Source organism: Gossypium hirsutum, chromosome D09 (genome assembly GCF_007990345.1).
Source record: "Gossypium hirsutum isolate 1008001.06 chromosome D09, Gossypium_hirsutum_v2.1, whole genome shotgun sequence".
Classification (NCBI taxonomy): Eukaryota; Viridiplantae; Streptophyta; class Magnoliopsida; order Malvales; family Malvaceae; genus Gossypium; species Gossypium hirsutum.
Genome location: NC_053445.1, coordinates 47,793,924 through 47,812,000, shown reverse-complemented (window position 1 = coordinate 47,812,000; position 18,077 = coordinate 47,793,924). Strand labels below are relative to the sequence as shown.

The following is an 18,077-nucleotide window of genomic DNA, read 5'->3' as shown; positions in this document are numbered from 1 at the left end:
GTATGGGATGGGAGCTTCTTCTGTTTGTTAGGGAGCTCAATACATTTTAATAAAGGCTTTAGTTTGTGAACTAAGAAAAGTGGGATTAAGAGAGATTTCTTTCTGTTTGAGGCCCTAATTGTTGGGAATTGGTTTTACAAAAGATGATTAATGAACACTTTTCAGCTAAAATGTTTAAATGTACAATATATATATATTAATATAAAACATTAACATGCTTAAAATCAATGATAGATGAATGAGAAATTGTTCTCAAACGATGGAAAAATTTATAATTCCACCTATAAATTTGTCTTATAATTTCAGCTATACGCTTGTGATGCGAGTCCGTGTTCATTTAATATGATAATTCATGAACTACGAACATACGTGAATATTATAATATACCTTCAAAAAATGAATATCATAATATACGTTCATGAATTAAATATTATTATGTATCAATAATTGTCCACGTATTATATTTATGAGTAAACTATAAAAATAGTTATTTTTGTTTGTATTAGATTACGTTTTAGTTACTTACGTTATCTTTTCATTACGAAGTGGTCACTCTGTCGTTAAGCTCTGTTACCTCCCTAATAGCAACCCTACGTGGCGGTCCAAATGGATTTTAAATGTCAACTTGAATGTTCGACTAAAATGATAATAGGTTTTTAATTAAATAAATTTAATTAATTAAAATTTTAAATTAATTATGCCTTGAATTGAAAAAGAAAAATCGTTTGTCTCTTTTTTCTTTTAATTTTCTTTTCTATTTTGACTGAAAAATCTATTTTCATCCAAATTAGCATTTAAAACCTATTTGGATTGTCATGTAATATTACCATTAGGAAGGTAACGGAGCTTAACGGCAGAGTGAATACTTCGTAACAAAATGATAACGTAAATGACTAAAATGTAATTTGAAAAAAAAAGTGATTATTTTTATAATTTATCTTATATTTATTTATGTATCAGAAAAATGACTCACAATTTATATCACCCACACTATTGAAGTTCATAAAGTTTACTTTATTTGTCATTGGGTTTCTAAGTTTTTTTTGGACATATATTATATTATCGAAAATTGAGTAAAATTTTAAGTTGATGGATTTTTAAAATAAATATAATTTTGAAGTGTTATTAAAATCCTGAAAGTACTTTCAAAAATAATCTTAAAAATATCGACAATTTCGTCTTGAAGATAACCTTAAAAATACTCAACAAATATTTTTTTTATAATTATATTTTATTTCAACAAAGTTTAAATTAAAATTTTCAACAATATTTTATTTATAAATATACACTATATATATATATTAATTTCTTATAACTATCAAGTTCAACTTCAATTTTAGTGGGATTTAATATGAATAACAAATACCAAAATCTTTAAAAAAAAAAACCAATATATTTGCACCTTACAGATGCAGTCAGGCAGAAATTCCAATTAATATAGGCATGAGTTCGGAGAAGGATGTCTCCTTCACAAGCAATTAGCATGTGATCATGTGCATGCATGACTTCCAAATTGGCAGGCTTTAATGAGGGAATATTTATAACTAATAATCATTATTTTAAATATTTTAATAGTTAATTTTTAATTTTTAAAAAATTAAATTAAAAACATCTAATAATATTAGAAAAAATAAAACTTTAAGAATTAAAGTGAAAAAAATATAATTTAAGGACTATATTTTATTTACATAAGTTTCAATAACTTTTGTCACCTAAATAATTTTTTTACTTGCATTTAAATAAGCGCTATGTTGAGGTAGAAAAGAAGAAAAGGAAGAAGCCGCAAGAATAAAAGATTGGGCAAGAGTGTAGCATCAACTAGTGTCATTTTGGGACCAGACTTTGTCCAATTAGCTTTCATTAACCAGAACTGTAGCACTAATATCACAATGATTCATCATAGTTGTTTCCATTGGGTATGGGGATGCAACAAAAACTATATTGAAATGGTATTTCATCTTCAAGAGGGCATGCAAAAATTACTTCTTTCTTCAAACATTCATCTCTTTTTATTTTTCACACATATTCTTTAGAATTTTTACAAAATAGTAAAATTAGGTGTTAAATTAATTTAAAATTTATTAAATAATAATTTAACTTTTTTATTAATTATGAATATTAATTCTATTATTTTGTAAGATTAGGTGTATGTTTTAAAATGATTCGGAGAATAATATATATTGACTCATTTTAAATATTAAAAACTTAAAGATTTTTTTTTAAATGAATGGAGAAGGTGAAAAGTATGTATCAATTTTTTTTACATAAATTATTTAAAAATAAGTAAAGATTTCGCAAGTGGATCGGATAAGAAATTATGGAATTGAGCTCTTTAAATACATCTTGTAAAATTAAGACAAAATAACTTTTTAAACTTGTTCTTTGAACTTGTATTCCATCAATCAGAATTATGATGATGTGGCACTGCTAACCTGTTTGATGGTGTCATACAGCAGTCTCTCAATGTGCCACATGGTAAACATAAATTAAAAAATATAAATTATGTTTGCCATGTGATGTTTGGAGAGGCTACCACATGACACTACTAGATTGACTAGAAATCTCATATCAGTACAAATTAACGGTATTAGTGTGAAGGGATCGACTTGATTGATAGAATACAAATTCAAGAACTAACTAAGTCCAAAAAAAATTTAAAAACTAACTAAATACAAATGAACAAGTTTAGGGGGCAAATTAATTATTATCCCTTCTAAAAATATAACAAACATATATATAACTACCTCATTTTCCTAACATCCTAACAAATGAGAACTTGACCTAATGACAAATAACATGTTTTAAATCTTGCAAAGACATTTAAGTAATTTGACCTAATGACTACATCGCAATTGGTGCTTTGCTTCTTTTTCCTTTAAGGAAAAACAAGTGAGTTTATCAGTTCAGACTTTTCTTCTTTTTGTTTGAAGAGAAAAAACAAAAGAAGAAGAAGAAGAGATTATTCACATAATTAATTACTGTATGTAAGATTCTTCAATAAAATTCAACCAATAAATGCATGCATGACTAAGTCCTCTACGCAAAGATTATTTTCACTTTCAAAAGCATATTAAAATTGAACATTATAAAAAAAATGGAATCTATTAACTAGTTATTGTATTAGGGATTATGGTACAATATATTCTAGATTATAATGCATTAATATTTTATTTTGTACAATAATGATTTGAATAATACTACTATTAATTATTGTTAATGCAATAATGATGTGGATTTTTTAACTAACCTTAAATATATATAATTTCAAATAGTTACATTTAAATCCCATTATTAACTTATTTTTCTAATAAATTTAACTAATTCCAAATTTTCAAACACTGCTTGTCTCAAAATATTCAGCTGCCCTCGATAAATTATCAAAATGAAGATCTTATTCGTTTGAGCTCAACATTCAAATTCAAGAAAACCCTTTTATTTATTTATTATTTAAAATTTATTTATCAAGTTTGGAATATCATTTTCCAACATGTCTACTTTTTTTTTCATTTCCATTAAATATATAAATCTCAACGCATCTAATATTATTTAAAAGTCAAGTTCAAAGTTAAACCGCGTCAAGACCTACAGGAATTGGAGTCCAAACCAAAAGTAAATACACAATTAATAAAATAATAGGTATGAACATAGCAGAATGGTTAGAAAATATTTTTCAACAATATAACAGAGAAAATAATAGGTATTAATTAGTACGGTTTATGCTACGCTTTATGTTGGGTTAATTATTTTGTGAGTTAAATTATTTAAGTAAATATTTGAAGGTAAAATTATATTTTAAGTTTAATTTTATACTTTTCGTACATTTGAAATTTAGTTTTTTTATTTTTTATTATTTAGAAATTTAATCTCTTTATTTTTTAATTTTAAATACAATTGTTAACACGATTAAATTCTTTTGTTAAATTCACATGTGTAAGATTTTAAAATTTAGAGAAAAAAAAAATACTTAGCAACCATGTAACAAAAAAATGATATTGCAATGGGCTTGAATTTAACAAATATTCTAACAATGTCTACAACTCTTAAAAGTTATATTAGCATTTCAATCAAACTAAAGTATTTGGACTAACAATGACATTGTAAAAGTCGAGGTATCAAATTTTGTCAAAAAAATTAAAGTATAAAGATTAAATCTTAAATTCGAGTGTAACATTAGGACCAAAATTAAAATTTGACCATTGGTATATAATAGTAAATTTGAGTATTGCATAGGGACCAAAATCAAAATTATACTATATTTCTATATAGTATATCAACATAGAGATCAAAATTGAAATTTTACCAATTTTCTATATAATGAGAAAAAAAAAGGGACCTGCTTAAAAAATTACTAACATATACATACAGTTAAGAAACATAAAAAAAAAATTTGTTACAAGCAAATTGCAGCTGTTTGGGTATTCTCCTGTTTCATGCTTAGTCAAAGCAACCCTCTCAACCAAAGCTTGAGAAAAAAAGAGGATGCGTGTCCGTAGAAGAAACCCATTGGACATTCTTTTAATATTTAGGAATAGATGCCGTGAGGGACCTTCTGCCCAGATCAAGGGCTTGCTGTGGCCGTATAATTGGGTCCATGAGAGCCCACCGATGGGCTCCTACGACCCACTGTTTTTGGGTTATTTAGTTGACAGAGTGTATTTACTATTTTTTTAAAAAAATATTATCTATTATAAAAACTATCAATAAAATTAAAATATGAATTTAGGTTACTAATAAAATTAACAACAAATATAAACATCTTAAACAATTTTATCTAATTACTCTATTACTTTGTAATTGTTGAATTTTTCTCTCTCTAACATTAAACATATACTCATTGTTATTATTAATTAATCGTTGACCAAATATAAATAATTAATAATTAATATTATGTATTTAGTTAATTATTTATTAAATTAAAATGCATAAATAATTAACAATAAAGTTTTCAAATTATTTAACAAAAATAATAAAATAACATATAATTATATTTTTAAAATAAAATATGTCCTAAAATTAAAATATTATTATTGTATAAAAATATTTTTTTAACTTAAATTATGTATGGATATGTTTGAAAATACTTATGGTAATTGAATTTGAGTTTAATTATTTATAATTACCCGCTTAATTAGTCAAATTCTCAATCTTAAAAATTAGAAGTGTAATTAAAGGCTCCAATTACAATGGTTAAACAAACGTAATTATTGGATAAACTACTAAAATAGTCATTTTTATTTACCTCAGGTTATATTTTAGTCACTTATATTTGAAATGTTATGTTTTAGTCACTGAGCCGTTAATTGTTATTAACAGTGTAACGGTAAGTTGACATGGCACGTTAAATTATCATTTCAAACAAAAATTTTAGGTTAATTTATAAAATCTGTCTCCATATTTTTTCGTTTTGAGCTATTTAATTTTTTTTATTTTATATTCTTTTAACTTTCCTTCTTTTTTTTTTCTATTCTCCTCTGCTTTCCTCTATTCTCAACTTTTTTTTAACGTGGTTTTTCTATATTTGTCATTTGTTAAAACTAGTACCTATAATTTTTTTTGAACAATTTGTTTTTTTCGAGTGAGGTAAACTTGTGGATTAGTTTTAACAAATGGAAAACATAGAAAAACTACATTAAAAGAAATGAAGAAAGGAGGAAAACAGAGGGAGAAGCAGAAGATAATAGAAAATAAAGAGAGAAAAAGAGTTAAAAGAACATTAAAGAAAAAAACTAAATTACTCAAAACGAAAAAAAATATAGGGACCAATTGTAAGATTTAACCTAAACTTTTCGTTTGAAATGATGACTTAACATGCCACATCAACTTACCGTTACACTGTTAACGGTACTTAACGACTTAGTGACTAAAATGTTACAACACGATAAGTGACTAAAATATAACATTTCAAATATAAGTTATTAAAATGTAACCTGAGACAAACAAAAGTGACTATTTTGATAGTTTACTCATATATATAATTACACTCATATCCAATTAAATTATCATAAACTTAAAATAATTAAAACAAACATGTTTAAGTTTAAAAAATCCAAATCTGACACATGGTAGGGTTGAATTTAGACAGAGTCTGATATTAATTTTATATAATCAAAATGGACACAATTCGAGTTACATATTTTAAAATTTGTGTAAATCTAATTAGTTGTTTGGTAATGTTGTTGGAGGCAGTGGAGTGATGCAAGTGGATACATGGATGTATGTGCGTAGCTGGATCACAACAATGGCAGTGAGCGGCAACTAGGCGGACGGCAATATGTGTATTTACTGATTAAACATTAAAATTAACAAGACTTGGTACTGACTATGGACTCAAAATTGAATTTTATCGACTTGAACTTGACTTAACATGTATCCGAATTGAACAAAACTTAAAACTAATTTCTGAACTTGTGAGATATTATTATATGATATTTTCAATCCAACCATTTAGACAAAGTTTGCAATTAACACCAGTAGCAGCAAAACAGCCAAATTTTGGATCAAGTATAAAAGCTTTTTATAAAATTTGAAGAAGAAAGCAGTCCTAATATAATCATCCAAAATCAATGTCAGAAAATGAAGAGTATGTTTCTGCAGAAATCCTCTTATCTGATCTGCAATAACAACAAGTACTAGAGTTTATAGCGTATTTTGCAGCGCGCCATCCAATCTTAAAGGGGAACTTGGCAATGCACCACACCATCGAAAGTGGCCCAACAATACACAAAAAACAAGCACTGCAGCCGAACTCTATAAAAGATGAAGGAGAAGGACTAGGGTTTGTGTGATTACGTTTGCAACCACTGGATTTTACCTGCACTTTATCTCTGATGGGAAACTTGGTCTCCATTTTACCGATGCTGAGACCAGTTGCAGTTTCAGTGAAAGGCCTCAATGGGAGGAGAAGTTGAAGCAAATGAATGGTAATTTTGCTTGCAAGGATGAAGATGAAGGAACTGAAGATTTAAGTGCATCTTTGGTTGTGGAAATTGCTCAAAAAATATTCCTTTGGAAGCTTTGCATTGCTGAGGGTTCTATTTAGTCAATTTCACCCTCGAATCAAATATCATCTCGTTATCCCACCGGGCCATACCTTATTAGCTTTTCCTTCTATCTTTGCTAAATTTTATTGATGAGGTTGGTAAAAGTTGCAATCAGAGCCAGGTGCTGGTAGGTGCCCGGCGCTCTAAAATGTAAAATTGCTATTTAAGTTCTTAAAATATTTTAAAATTTTTAAATTAGTAAAGATAAAATTATACTTTATTTTTTTAATATTATAAAAATTCGATTTAGTCCTTTAAAAATTATAAAGAGACTATAAAAAATTAAAATTTCATCCGGCCTCCCAAAAAATTGCTCTGGCTTTGCCCTGATGAAAACCAGAAAATATTTAAAGGGTTAAATCAATTTCCATCTTTTTTAGAACTAAAGTATAATTTTATATTATTAATTTAAAATTTTATTATTTTAAGAAACCATATCTCTTAGGCCACTAATTTATATATCATTACATAAATTTAATATAAAATTCGACCAATAGAAAGCTTACATTTTATATCTTGAGACTCGAAAATCTCCTTTTTACCGCGCTAAATGAACGTCTCATTGGCATCTCTCTCGAAAAAAGAAAAATCTCATTGGCATCTTTTTCACTTTATATCCTTGAATTCTTTTCGTATGTTTTTAGTCAGTTTATTTATGATCGAGTCCTCATACTCTTTAAATTTTTAAAATTTAATTCCTATATTTTTATTTCTTTGAATTTGATCCCTGTATTTTTTTAAAAAAATTAAATTTCAATTGATAATATTATTTCTAGATTTTCCTAAAAATTTAAATATATGATATTTCAGTATTTAAAATTCTGATTTAAAAATTAAAAGTCCGAATGAGGACACGTATTCAAATTTAATAAGTATGAATTAACAATATTATTAATCGAATTTTATTTTATAAATTAGAGATTAATTTCATAGATTGAAAAACAATATGTTTGAATTAAAAATTAATTGCAAAAGAAGTAATAAATGGTTTAAAACGATAAATTATTAAAATATAAACCATAATTATAAAAATAAAAAAGAAATCAACCGATGGCACCAAAATTCCGATAAGAAGGGTGATGTTAGCTCTACATATGTAATACTGCTGATGGTATTATTAGTTATTCCCTACTTTTTGATAAATATGCCGAACCAATATTGGCAATGGCATCTCTCAGTTACATTACTTTGATTCTTTTATATATATCTGTATTTTTCATATATTTATATAAAATACTTACTGTTATATCCAACATATTTTTTCAAATTCAAGTAACGTCAGATACCTTAATAGTAATGTGCGCCGTCCTGCCTCTAGCTTTTCTGCCCTTAGTGCATGATTAGCCTCGCTTAGTCAAAGGTCTTGTTTGCTTTTGTTTTCTTTCATGCTATCTGTTTCTTTCGTTTGCAGTGGAGAGAGAGATGGAGAATCTTTCAATGGAAGAGAAGGAAGACGTGGAATTAGTTGTTGGGCCAGAGGGTCTTAACAATGTAGTTGTAGATATTGATTATGAGTTATGTCTTATTACCAAGTTTATTGGGGAAAAGCGATCAATTTTTGAAGCCAATACGGAGTGCTAGTATAAAGCCAATTGTTGGTAACGGTTTGTATCTGATTTAATTTCTTTCATGTGGTTGATTTGGGAAAAATGATCTCTGAAGTTTTTTGGTCATTTAACAATTGTCTTTTGCTTGTTCATAAGCTGGCTCAAAGTGGGATTCGAAGGTGACTACTTTTTTTTATGTAGATTTTTGGGTCCAATGGAGAGTGTGTAATGAAGATTGATATTAGTAAAGCCTGTTGATTGGAATTATCTACGATTTATTTTATAGCGTTCAGGTTTTCATAGATAGTGGATGGATTGGATGATTTTATGTGTCACTTTAGTGAGTTACTCAATTTCTTTTAATGAGATCGAGTCAATATCACCGAAATAGAGTCTTGGCCAAAGGGATCCGATTTCATCTTATCCTTTTTACAGACTGTTTAAAATATAGACCTAAATATTATGCGGTCAATGCTAATTATGCAAATAGAAAAGGTTTTCTTACGCCATATCGCGAGGTGTAATACTATTTGAAAGAACGGTGCTAGTCACAAGCATCATAGACACCTCGTAAACTCTTCAATTTGGCACATTTAAGATTTCGAAATGCGGTTGAAAAGAAATGTAATTTTCTAAAAAATTATTTCTCATATTAACATCTCATTAGTATAACATAAAAAAATGATACATCATACTAACATATTGAATATTTTATAACTTCAATCATACGTGAAATTGAGATGGTCCATATACTTCGAAGAGTATATAAAAGGAAGTTTTAATAACCTTAATGATGTAAAATCAAATTCAAATGATAATAAACTCGATCAAATACTAAAAGATGATGATAAGAAGCATATGTTAAATATTAAATATGAAATAACTCAACAAATATGCACTAGAACAATTAAAAAAATTATATATGTTTTTTTTTTCTTTTTGCTATTTTTATTAGTACTCATATTATCATCTACTTTTTTAGGCTTGCATAATACATATAATGATTTGATTTTATTTTTGATACTTGTTTATTTATCATACTAATAATTTTATATAATAATTAATCTTTTTAAAAATATAAATTATGTAGTTATGTAATTACAATTTATACTACTAAATATGACATAAAGAATTTCAATGCAATTACACTTTGTCAACCAAACACGTTAAAGAAATTACAATTCATTGTAATTACAATCTCATTCAATTACTCTATTCTACCCAAAGATACCCTATATGTTTATGTTATAAGAACAATGCAAGGCTGCAGGAGAGCAACCAGCTTTTGCATTGCTGTACTACAAAATAAACTTTGGACCCGATAGATCTATGAACCAACCATTGCAATAACTCCACGGAAGAGCTTCCAGTTCTGAACCAATAAGCTAATGTTAGTATAGGGATGGCTGCTCCTTGCACTCTGGCCATGCTCAGTTCAAGGATATCAGTACATTGAATGCGGATGCGGCTCTCCAATCCCCAACTTTTTTCCTCAACTTTTTCTCAAAACTTACAAAGTTTCAGGCTCACTTCTCTCATCTTTGTAGCCTGATGCCTTTCCACTTCTTCCAATTAAATATGGCTCCGGTGAGGAGCTGTTGGCTTGTGTTTCAAGACCATGATAAGATCGTGAAACGAAAAATTCAGCTCCCGATTTCGCTATTCCTTTGACAAGAGAATCAGGGTCTCGGTCACGCAATTGCAGAGCCTTCTCGGTTACATTAGCTAAGGCAAGAGTGCCGTCATTATCTCCATCTCCATTTTCTGTATAACATTACATTCCCACCAATGTGAAACCACGTAGAAAGGCATTGCTTAATAACTCATCCAAGCAGAATATTATCAATAAAACAGTTACCATGAAAGCAATAATAGAGTTCTACAGGTGAAACTGGTGCACCCATTATTTTATATACAAAAATGAAACACTCAAAGCATTATGCAGACAATATTTTCAGCATAACTTTCAGAAAATAAGAGTAGAAATCTGAATACCACCAATAATGGAAAGTGAGGGATATGTACCTTGGAGTTCAAAATCTTCAACATATCCGCCTTTAAGGAACGAAAACCGTGCTTCTTCAGGTTGCTTACTTACCTCCAATTGAGATGAATTGATTAAATCTCGAAATTCCATTATATATGTTCCCGTCCACTGGCTTCCTCTAAAGAATGTAATTTCCAAATCAAATATCCAAAATGGAAGCATAAATATACCAGAGATTTTATGTACAAGCACTTATATATGTCAACAGAGCATTTGTCCTACAAAGTTCTCAAGTTATATGATTTACCACTTCGACAGCATATCTCCCCTCAAATATACTTTATTTTTGCATGTCATTTGAATTTGTAGAATACAAACACAAAAAACACCATCTTTCCATGAGAAATTTCACAAAATCGACAAATATACAATAAACAAAGAACAAATTAACAATTTAGAACAATCCATGTAGGTTAGACACTCAGCATGCGAGTTCCAACAATAGCAAAAACTTTTGTAAAGCAAACATCTTTATTCATCGCCTCTTACTATCTTTAATATTACATCTTTCTTCAAGTTAGAAAAATAGAAAGTCCGGGACAGAATAAAAATATGCAATTGGCCAGTCTCCTCAGTTTCACAAAGCATGCAATCCTTCAATTTTAATATGTTCACTAAGAGAGAGGTATTTCATTAAACTGGCAATTGCATAAGCATTCATATGGCCAACCCAGTTACACCATAAAGCATAGTTAAGTTGAACTGAGAAAAGAAAAAACGATATATATATGACTAAACATGTAGATAGATGCTGAAAGGATTTGGGAATAGGGGACAAGCAGAGAGAGGACAGTCAAGACAGATTAGAGAAAGTTAAGTTTATTCTTGATCAAATAAAACATAAAATGAGAATAGTTAATGGGTCATTCACCTGCTGAAAGCTAGCATGGCTTCAAATGGAGTAATAACAGGTGCTAAGAACTCTTTGCTATCCAAAAGTGCAGTTTGCGCACATGAGACGTAGATGAAAACATCACACTGCAAAAATGTAATATTTTTTAGATTAACCACAAAGTCTTTGCCTTCCTAACATAGAGACTGTCTACAAGCATGTCTAAGAGGTTACTTCAGGAAAATTAGCAAGTTTGGCAGGGTTCGGTCTTCCCATGACAAGAGTGTAGGCCTTTTTCCCAGCAAGCATGATCAGTTCCTTCATCTGACGAATCATGTGAAGGTAGCCAGCTGCACAAAAGTTACCACCTTATTTAGTACACTTTGATGCATGTAGAAAGTTCCAAGAAAATATAAAACCTTAGATGAGCCTTAATAAAATAAAAATTCTTAAGAACATCTCCAACAAATGCACAATAAAAAATAACAGAACTATGGATTTAGGGCAGTATACACATCTAATGTAAACAAAAGTAAGCATTACTTCTGGGCCAATATATTAAACATGTTTGGATGAAGAGTTATATGCACGTGGATACTAAAAAACAACACTATTAACATGGTCAAAATGATTTAAAAAAGGTAACCCTGTAAACCCAACAAAGACACTTCACATCCATAATCCAATTCCTAAAAATAACAATTACGAGGAAAGGAGTGTCCTCTGCATAACTTTTAAGTTTAGGAAAACCACCATGAAAACTTACCCACACCAAGAGTTCCTACTAAAATCCCAACCATATTAGCATCTTTTGCTCTCTCCACTAGATAATATCTGCAAGAAACGGCAGTCACATAGTGCAAAACAAGTAACACAATACCGTATTGATAAGGGTGTTGCTGACTTGGGAAGAGAAACAGCAAAACTTTGAGAAGTGGTAAGGAAAGCAGTGAGCAGAAGCATGAAAAGTTGAAATGCATACCTACGCTTAAGGATCCTTTTCTGTTGTGAAACATCTGTCACTAATTGATCCTCTGTTGCATCATATCTGACTAAAAACAAACATCAAAATTTAAACAAATAGCTTCCCGATAAGATAAAATTGTCATATTCTTCTATCATTGTTAAATGTGTACTGTACATGGATCACTAGAAGAAGCTAATTTTCCAAAATCATCACATGAAAAATCATTTTCAGACTAGATGAAATACTGTTTCCTTAATCAAAATGTCTGAGAAAGTCTAGCAGGAGCATAGAAGAAAGTATATCAATGCATGGTAACAAAATAGAAGGAAATCAACATATGATTGCATGCAAAGTGGGAGTCTATCATTTAAGTGGCTTGATGCAGAGGAGGAAATGTATTTCTTAATTACGAAAAGTTATGCCAACTTACCAAGCAGAAAGCTAGCAAAAAGGTAAATTCATGTCCATAGATGCAAACAAGAAGTAAAATGTCCTTTCTCTGTGGTGTACATACTCATATAGCTTCAGTAATGAATGCATCAGTAATTACTATATTCAAAGATGGGAGTATCTGGGGAAACATGGCAACATGTCTACCTATCTCACAGCCATTAAATGTCAGCACAACATTGGAAAAAGCTGAATTGTCAGGCCCAATCCATAAAAGCAAGTAATCTTCCATTCTCCGTCCTTCTAGTAGATCCCATATCAAGCCTCCTAGACTACACCTAGTACCAGTTGCCACACCTAAACTGTTAACAGATGAACAGCTGCCCAAATATCCAAGTTCGTCGGACTTCCTATGATCTTCTAATGGATTAATAATGGAACACATAACATCAGCAAAAATGAGCTCCAATTTGGTCTTAGGCATAGCTTCCACCATTGCCTCTTTGATATGTGATATCGCATGTGCATACTCTAACCCATAAAGAACCTGCAATACCCAAAAACAAGATAGGAATTCTGAGAATTGAGAAAGAGAAAAATCACCATAGGAAAAACATAATGAATCCTTTCCTCAAATATCTTTCAAGTGATCCATAAGAAAAAAAAATGATGATTATGTCACGGTGCAAATATTTGGCATTTAGATAATATTTCCTTCTCATCTTGAAATATTTTGCTTGCATACAATGAAGAAGACCTTTCACAAATAAGGCAGAGAAAAATGAAACATCAGGAAAGAGAAACATAAGCAGAGAAAGACCATTATGACTCTTTTTTAGTACTTTTCTAAGTAATACATAACAATCAACTTTGAGCATTTGGCATTTCCTTCCATCTTAAGATAATGTTGCCAGCTTACTCAAAATAAAAAAACAAGTCGCCTGCGCATTATGAAGAGAACCTTTCATGAGATTTGAGAAAAATGAAATCTCCGAAGGCCCCGAGTATGAAGCGGCATTGACAAAAATAAATCAGTTGATTCAAACGAAATACTTAAATAGCAAAACTAAAAAGTCTATATGCTTCTTATCTGCCTTGAAATCCATACATATAACAATGTTTCCGTGACAAGTAAATTGCAGCTAGAAAGTGATGCTTGTAAGAGGGTCAAATCAGATTGCTCTTCCAGATGCTAGATTTGAAAAATCACTTGATTTGAAATGAAGGGGCTTCTTGTTTTCAGCTATCTACTTTATGAAAATAAAAGTATTTTGCTATGCTAATTGCAGCAGCTGGAATTGGGCTCCATTTAAGGATCAAAATTTATTTTCATTTTCTAAAACAATAGCTAAGCCTTTTCCTGCTACAAAAGTCCAGGCATATGAATCAGATTGAAAAATACTTTATTCAAACCATCAATGCGCTCAGTAATAGTGAGGTCCGTTTTCATAGTTTCAGCTAGTCCTCTTTGGTCTCTTCCTCTCCCTTGCTTGACATTAGTGTCCTCCATTAATTGATATCTTCTCACAGAAGCATTTATAGGTTCCTAAACATATTTCAATAATTGGGTCTCCAATGAATGTGATCCTGACCATTTACCATGCCCCCATTCCTAATGTTACTTATATTTTTCTCATTTTAGATCCGTATTCCAAAGAGAGAATCCAAGGCAAATTGGAAATAAAAACAAAAGACTCCAAAAATATATCTCATATCATCAACTGAGACACATCTACATATGCAACTACGTGAGCTACATGTTAAAAGTACAGAAGAAATATTTATTAGTTTTAACAAAAGCTATCTATGATTTTTTATCACTATATAAAATGCCTTAAAATTGACAAGCAGAAATTCTACATTACTTATCATACCACAATAGGTTTGCCATTGGTCCCAAAGTAACTTGATAACTTCTCGACACAAAGAGGTATGCTGATTGAAGCCTTTCCAAAGACACAGAATGCAGGAAGAGTTGAGGTTCTGCAACAAAAAGTAGTTTTTGATATAAAAACATATTTAGTACAACACAAAGTTTACGGGAAAAAATTTTGAACCATTTCTAAAGTCACAATTCTTCAAACTGAACCATCACAGGAGAAACCCTTAAAGCATAGAAACCAAGAGAAATAAGCTAAGTTCAAAATCCCATTAGTCAATCCCAAAAACTGAATCATAAACCATAATAACAGCTAACTCTTGCAACAATCACTAGCACTCTTGACTTATAACCATCTTCAAGAAACATAAAAAATCCAACTGGTGTAACTCTTAGAATAAACTCCTCCAAGAATCCCATTATTTGAAAACAAAACATCCTGTGGATAAGTTCTGTTCCCATAGAGCTACACAGTTTGTTTTACATGAAAAAAAAAATTAACCACAAGGTCCTGATTGGAAAAAAAGAAATCACAGGATGTTATGTGGGGAAAGCTGTGACCACAAGTGGTGAAGCAGTGTAGCTGAAGTATAAGCTGATGCTTGATCATTTTCTTATGAGCAGAAACTAAAAGGTTGAGATAATTTAAGCTCCACCATATTAACAGGTATCAAGAAGAAAAGATCTTTCTAGACTCATATTCTTGAGTTTTGGTACCCCAAAACCTTCTCCAAAACTAATTTTTTTGCAAGACTGAGGATTTAAGTATTCATCAATCAGCTTTAGCTTCTCCTTAGAAGTGGTCTAAACTCTAAAGTTTCACTTCTCCACGTCATCAAAAATCTTTATTACCAAGAATTTAAACCCTTATCACTTTTTCCAACTCTAGACAATTAAAACTCATTACATAAAATATTACAAGTCTTTCCTAGGTCCAAGTAGAGGAGGGTTGTCATTAGTAACTTAATAGTCGGTGCAAAGCTTCGTTGAATCAGAATATAAATAAAAAAAATACACAATAATTTCAGTGCTATCAGTTTGGACTCAAAATCACATCAGGCATTGTAATTTAATGGCACAACTAAGTGACATAAAATTGCGAAAGAGAATTGGAGTGCTGCTTACATGACGCAGCATTTATACTTAATTCTGATACATCACTCACATGTAAACCAGAAATGATTAAAAAGTGTTTTGCACATGAAACCAGTTGTTCCAAGAAAGTGAAAGCTAAAGAAAAGGTTAAAGAACATTGCATTAGACCTCAATTAACATGACACTAAATGAAGAAACTAATTAATAAAGTATAAGATTTTCAGGATTTAACACAAGAAATTTGGCTTAATACCACATATTTAAGATATAACAAGGATAATGCAAAAACCAAAACATTCTTAAGCAATAAACAGAGGAAAAAGAAGTCCATTCCAACATAAATGTTCGAAAAATCAAATCATCAATAAAGACCCAGAATTGATAAGACTACATCTCTGCTTCCTGTAAAGACAAAGACAAAAATAAGTTTTTTTTTTTAAAGGTACTTACGGGCTGAGACAGGTATGGCCATAATGTATAACGCAATCAGCACCGATATGAGAAGCTCCCACTTCATCAACACAACAACTCCCAAATGTTGTGTCTGCCATTACGAATAACCCGACTTTATTACCAGACCCAAGCTTGTTTCTTAGACAAGTAACGACTTTTGTTGAATGTTTCAACAAGTCATCTGGGAACTGGAACCCAAAGCCAAAATCTTCATTAAACAGATGAAACAAATAAAGAGAAAAGGATGGCAACGGCCAGAAAAATATATATATGTAAATATCTGATTACTACCTGCAGAGCAACTCTTGTGAAGTTCCTATTTAGAATGAACTCTGCTGTGCGGCTGATTTCGAAGTTCAATTCCAAGTCCATGGCTGCTGGCTGACTAGCTCGCCTCCGGGTGCGGCTCCTGGAAGAAGAAGAAGAAAGTGAGGGAAAAATTGAGCCTTGGGCTGGGTCCTGCAATGGCATAAATGGCCTGTCCAACAACTTTTATTAAATTATATTTTTTTAAGAAAAATTATTTATATTTATCAAAACAATAAAAAATTTTAGAATTTAAAATAAATAAATAAAATCATGACTCAATGTTTCGTATCTTAAATCTCTACATTGAATAGTTATTTCAAAATATTATCATCAAGCTAAATTTTTTTAAAAAAATTTAATAATTAATTAACATGCATAATAGCTTGAAAAAACGTGCTTACTTCAATTAAAATAACATAATATTTTAAAATATATTATTATCTTTATACACATTTTGTATAATTTAGTGGAATATTAGCATATTTAATAATTGGTTGAAAAAGTTATAATGAAAAAATGAATTTTAAACGTGTATAAAAGTGAAATTCAATTTTTATTAAGTTTTAGATTATTATTTGATTTTTCTTTTAATTCCAATACCAAGGCTAAGAAATCTTAATTGTAGAAATAAAATACCCTGTATGAAATAATTATTTTTATTTTATTTTTTATTATAGAGATTAATTATAGGGGTTTACCATATGGAAAAGCACTATTTAATACCTACTTAGTTACTTAAATGCATTACTTACCATGTACTTTCAGTTTAGGAATATGATTTTTAATGACAAATTATGAGTAATTATTTGACACATACATGGTGACAAAATTTATATCTAATCTTTAAATTTATTTTTCTAAAATAAGATAGTTTTGACTATTTTAAGCTCAGCATTTAATTAATTAAAATTTGCTGTTTTGATGGGTAAATGAGACCTAAACTGTTATTAAATGTACATCGAAGATTTAAAATTAATTAATAAATATAAAGTGAGACAGAAAACTTGTGAGTAACTATTGTATACCTCACAACGTTGGGGATTTCTATAATTAATTAAAAATAAGATTTTAATTATACTTAATAATGGTCAATTAAAATACCTTTCAAAAAATTGTGAATTAAAATATTATTTTATATCTTTAATATTTTATGAAAATAATTTTGAAATTAAAACAGAATACATCAACAAATATGAGATAATTTGATATTGAAAATACGATGGAATAGAATTAAAACATGACACACTATTTAATGTGCGGGTCAACCAGTCAATAAAATTCAAAAACAAAATAATAAATGAAGTAATAAAATACATTTATATGTATACATTACTATGTAAATTATATAAATAGTTCTTGAAAAGTACCAATTTATGTCAAGAAATAAATATAGAGATAAATTCTTAAATTTGAGCGGAGTATATGGACAAACAGCTAAAATTTGACCATTATTTTATAACTAAAAAAAGTAAAGAGGTCAAAATTGAAATTGCACCCTCATCTTATAATGGAGAGAGA

At 29.5% G+C, this 18,077-nt stretch overlaps 1 protein-coding gene across 2 annotated transcripts; it reads right to left on the bottom strand.

Annotated features, from left to right (window-relative positions):
• Positions 1-9,836: 9,836 nt before the first annotated feature.
• On the bottom strand, positions 9,837-16,728 carry LOC107890838 (2-(3-amino-3-carboxypropyl)histidine synthase subunit 2). 2 transcript variants are annotated; one of them, XM_016815416.2, is made up of 10 exons: positions 16,542-16,728; positions 16,248-16,438; positions 14,698-14,806; positions 13,031-13,370; positions 12,449-12,518; positions 12,233-12,300; positions 11,701-11,816; positions 11,506-11,612; positions 10,613-10,752; positions 9,837-10,351 (listed from the first exon to the last, which is right to left on the bottom strand). In XM_016815416.2, exons 1-10 carry the CDS (start codon positions 16,719-16,721, stop codon positions 10,098-10,100), a joined length of 1,575 nt encoding a protein of 524 aa, XP_016670905.2. In that variant the 5' UTR covers positions 16,722-16,728; the 3' UTR covers positions 9,837-10,097. The 2 variants fall into 2 exon arrangements, with proteins under 2 accessions (XP_016670905.2, XP_016670906.1); XM_016815417.2 differs by having other exon boundaries at positions 16,248-16,458; positions 16,542-16,671.
• Between the last annotated feature and the right edge of the window lie 1,349 nt (positions 16,729-18,077).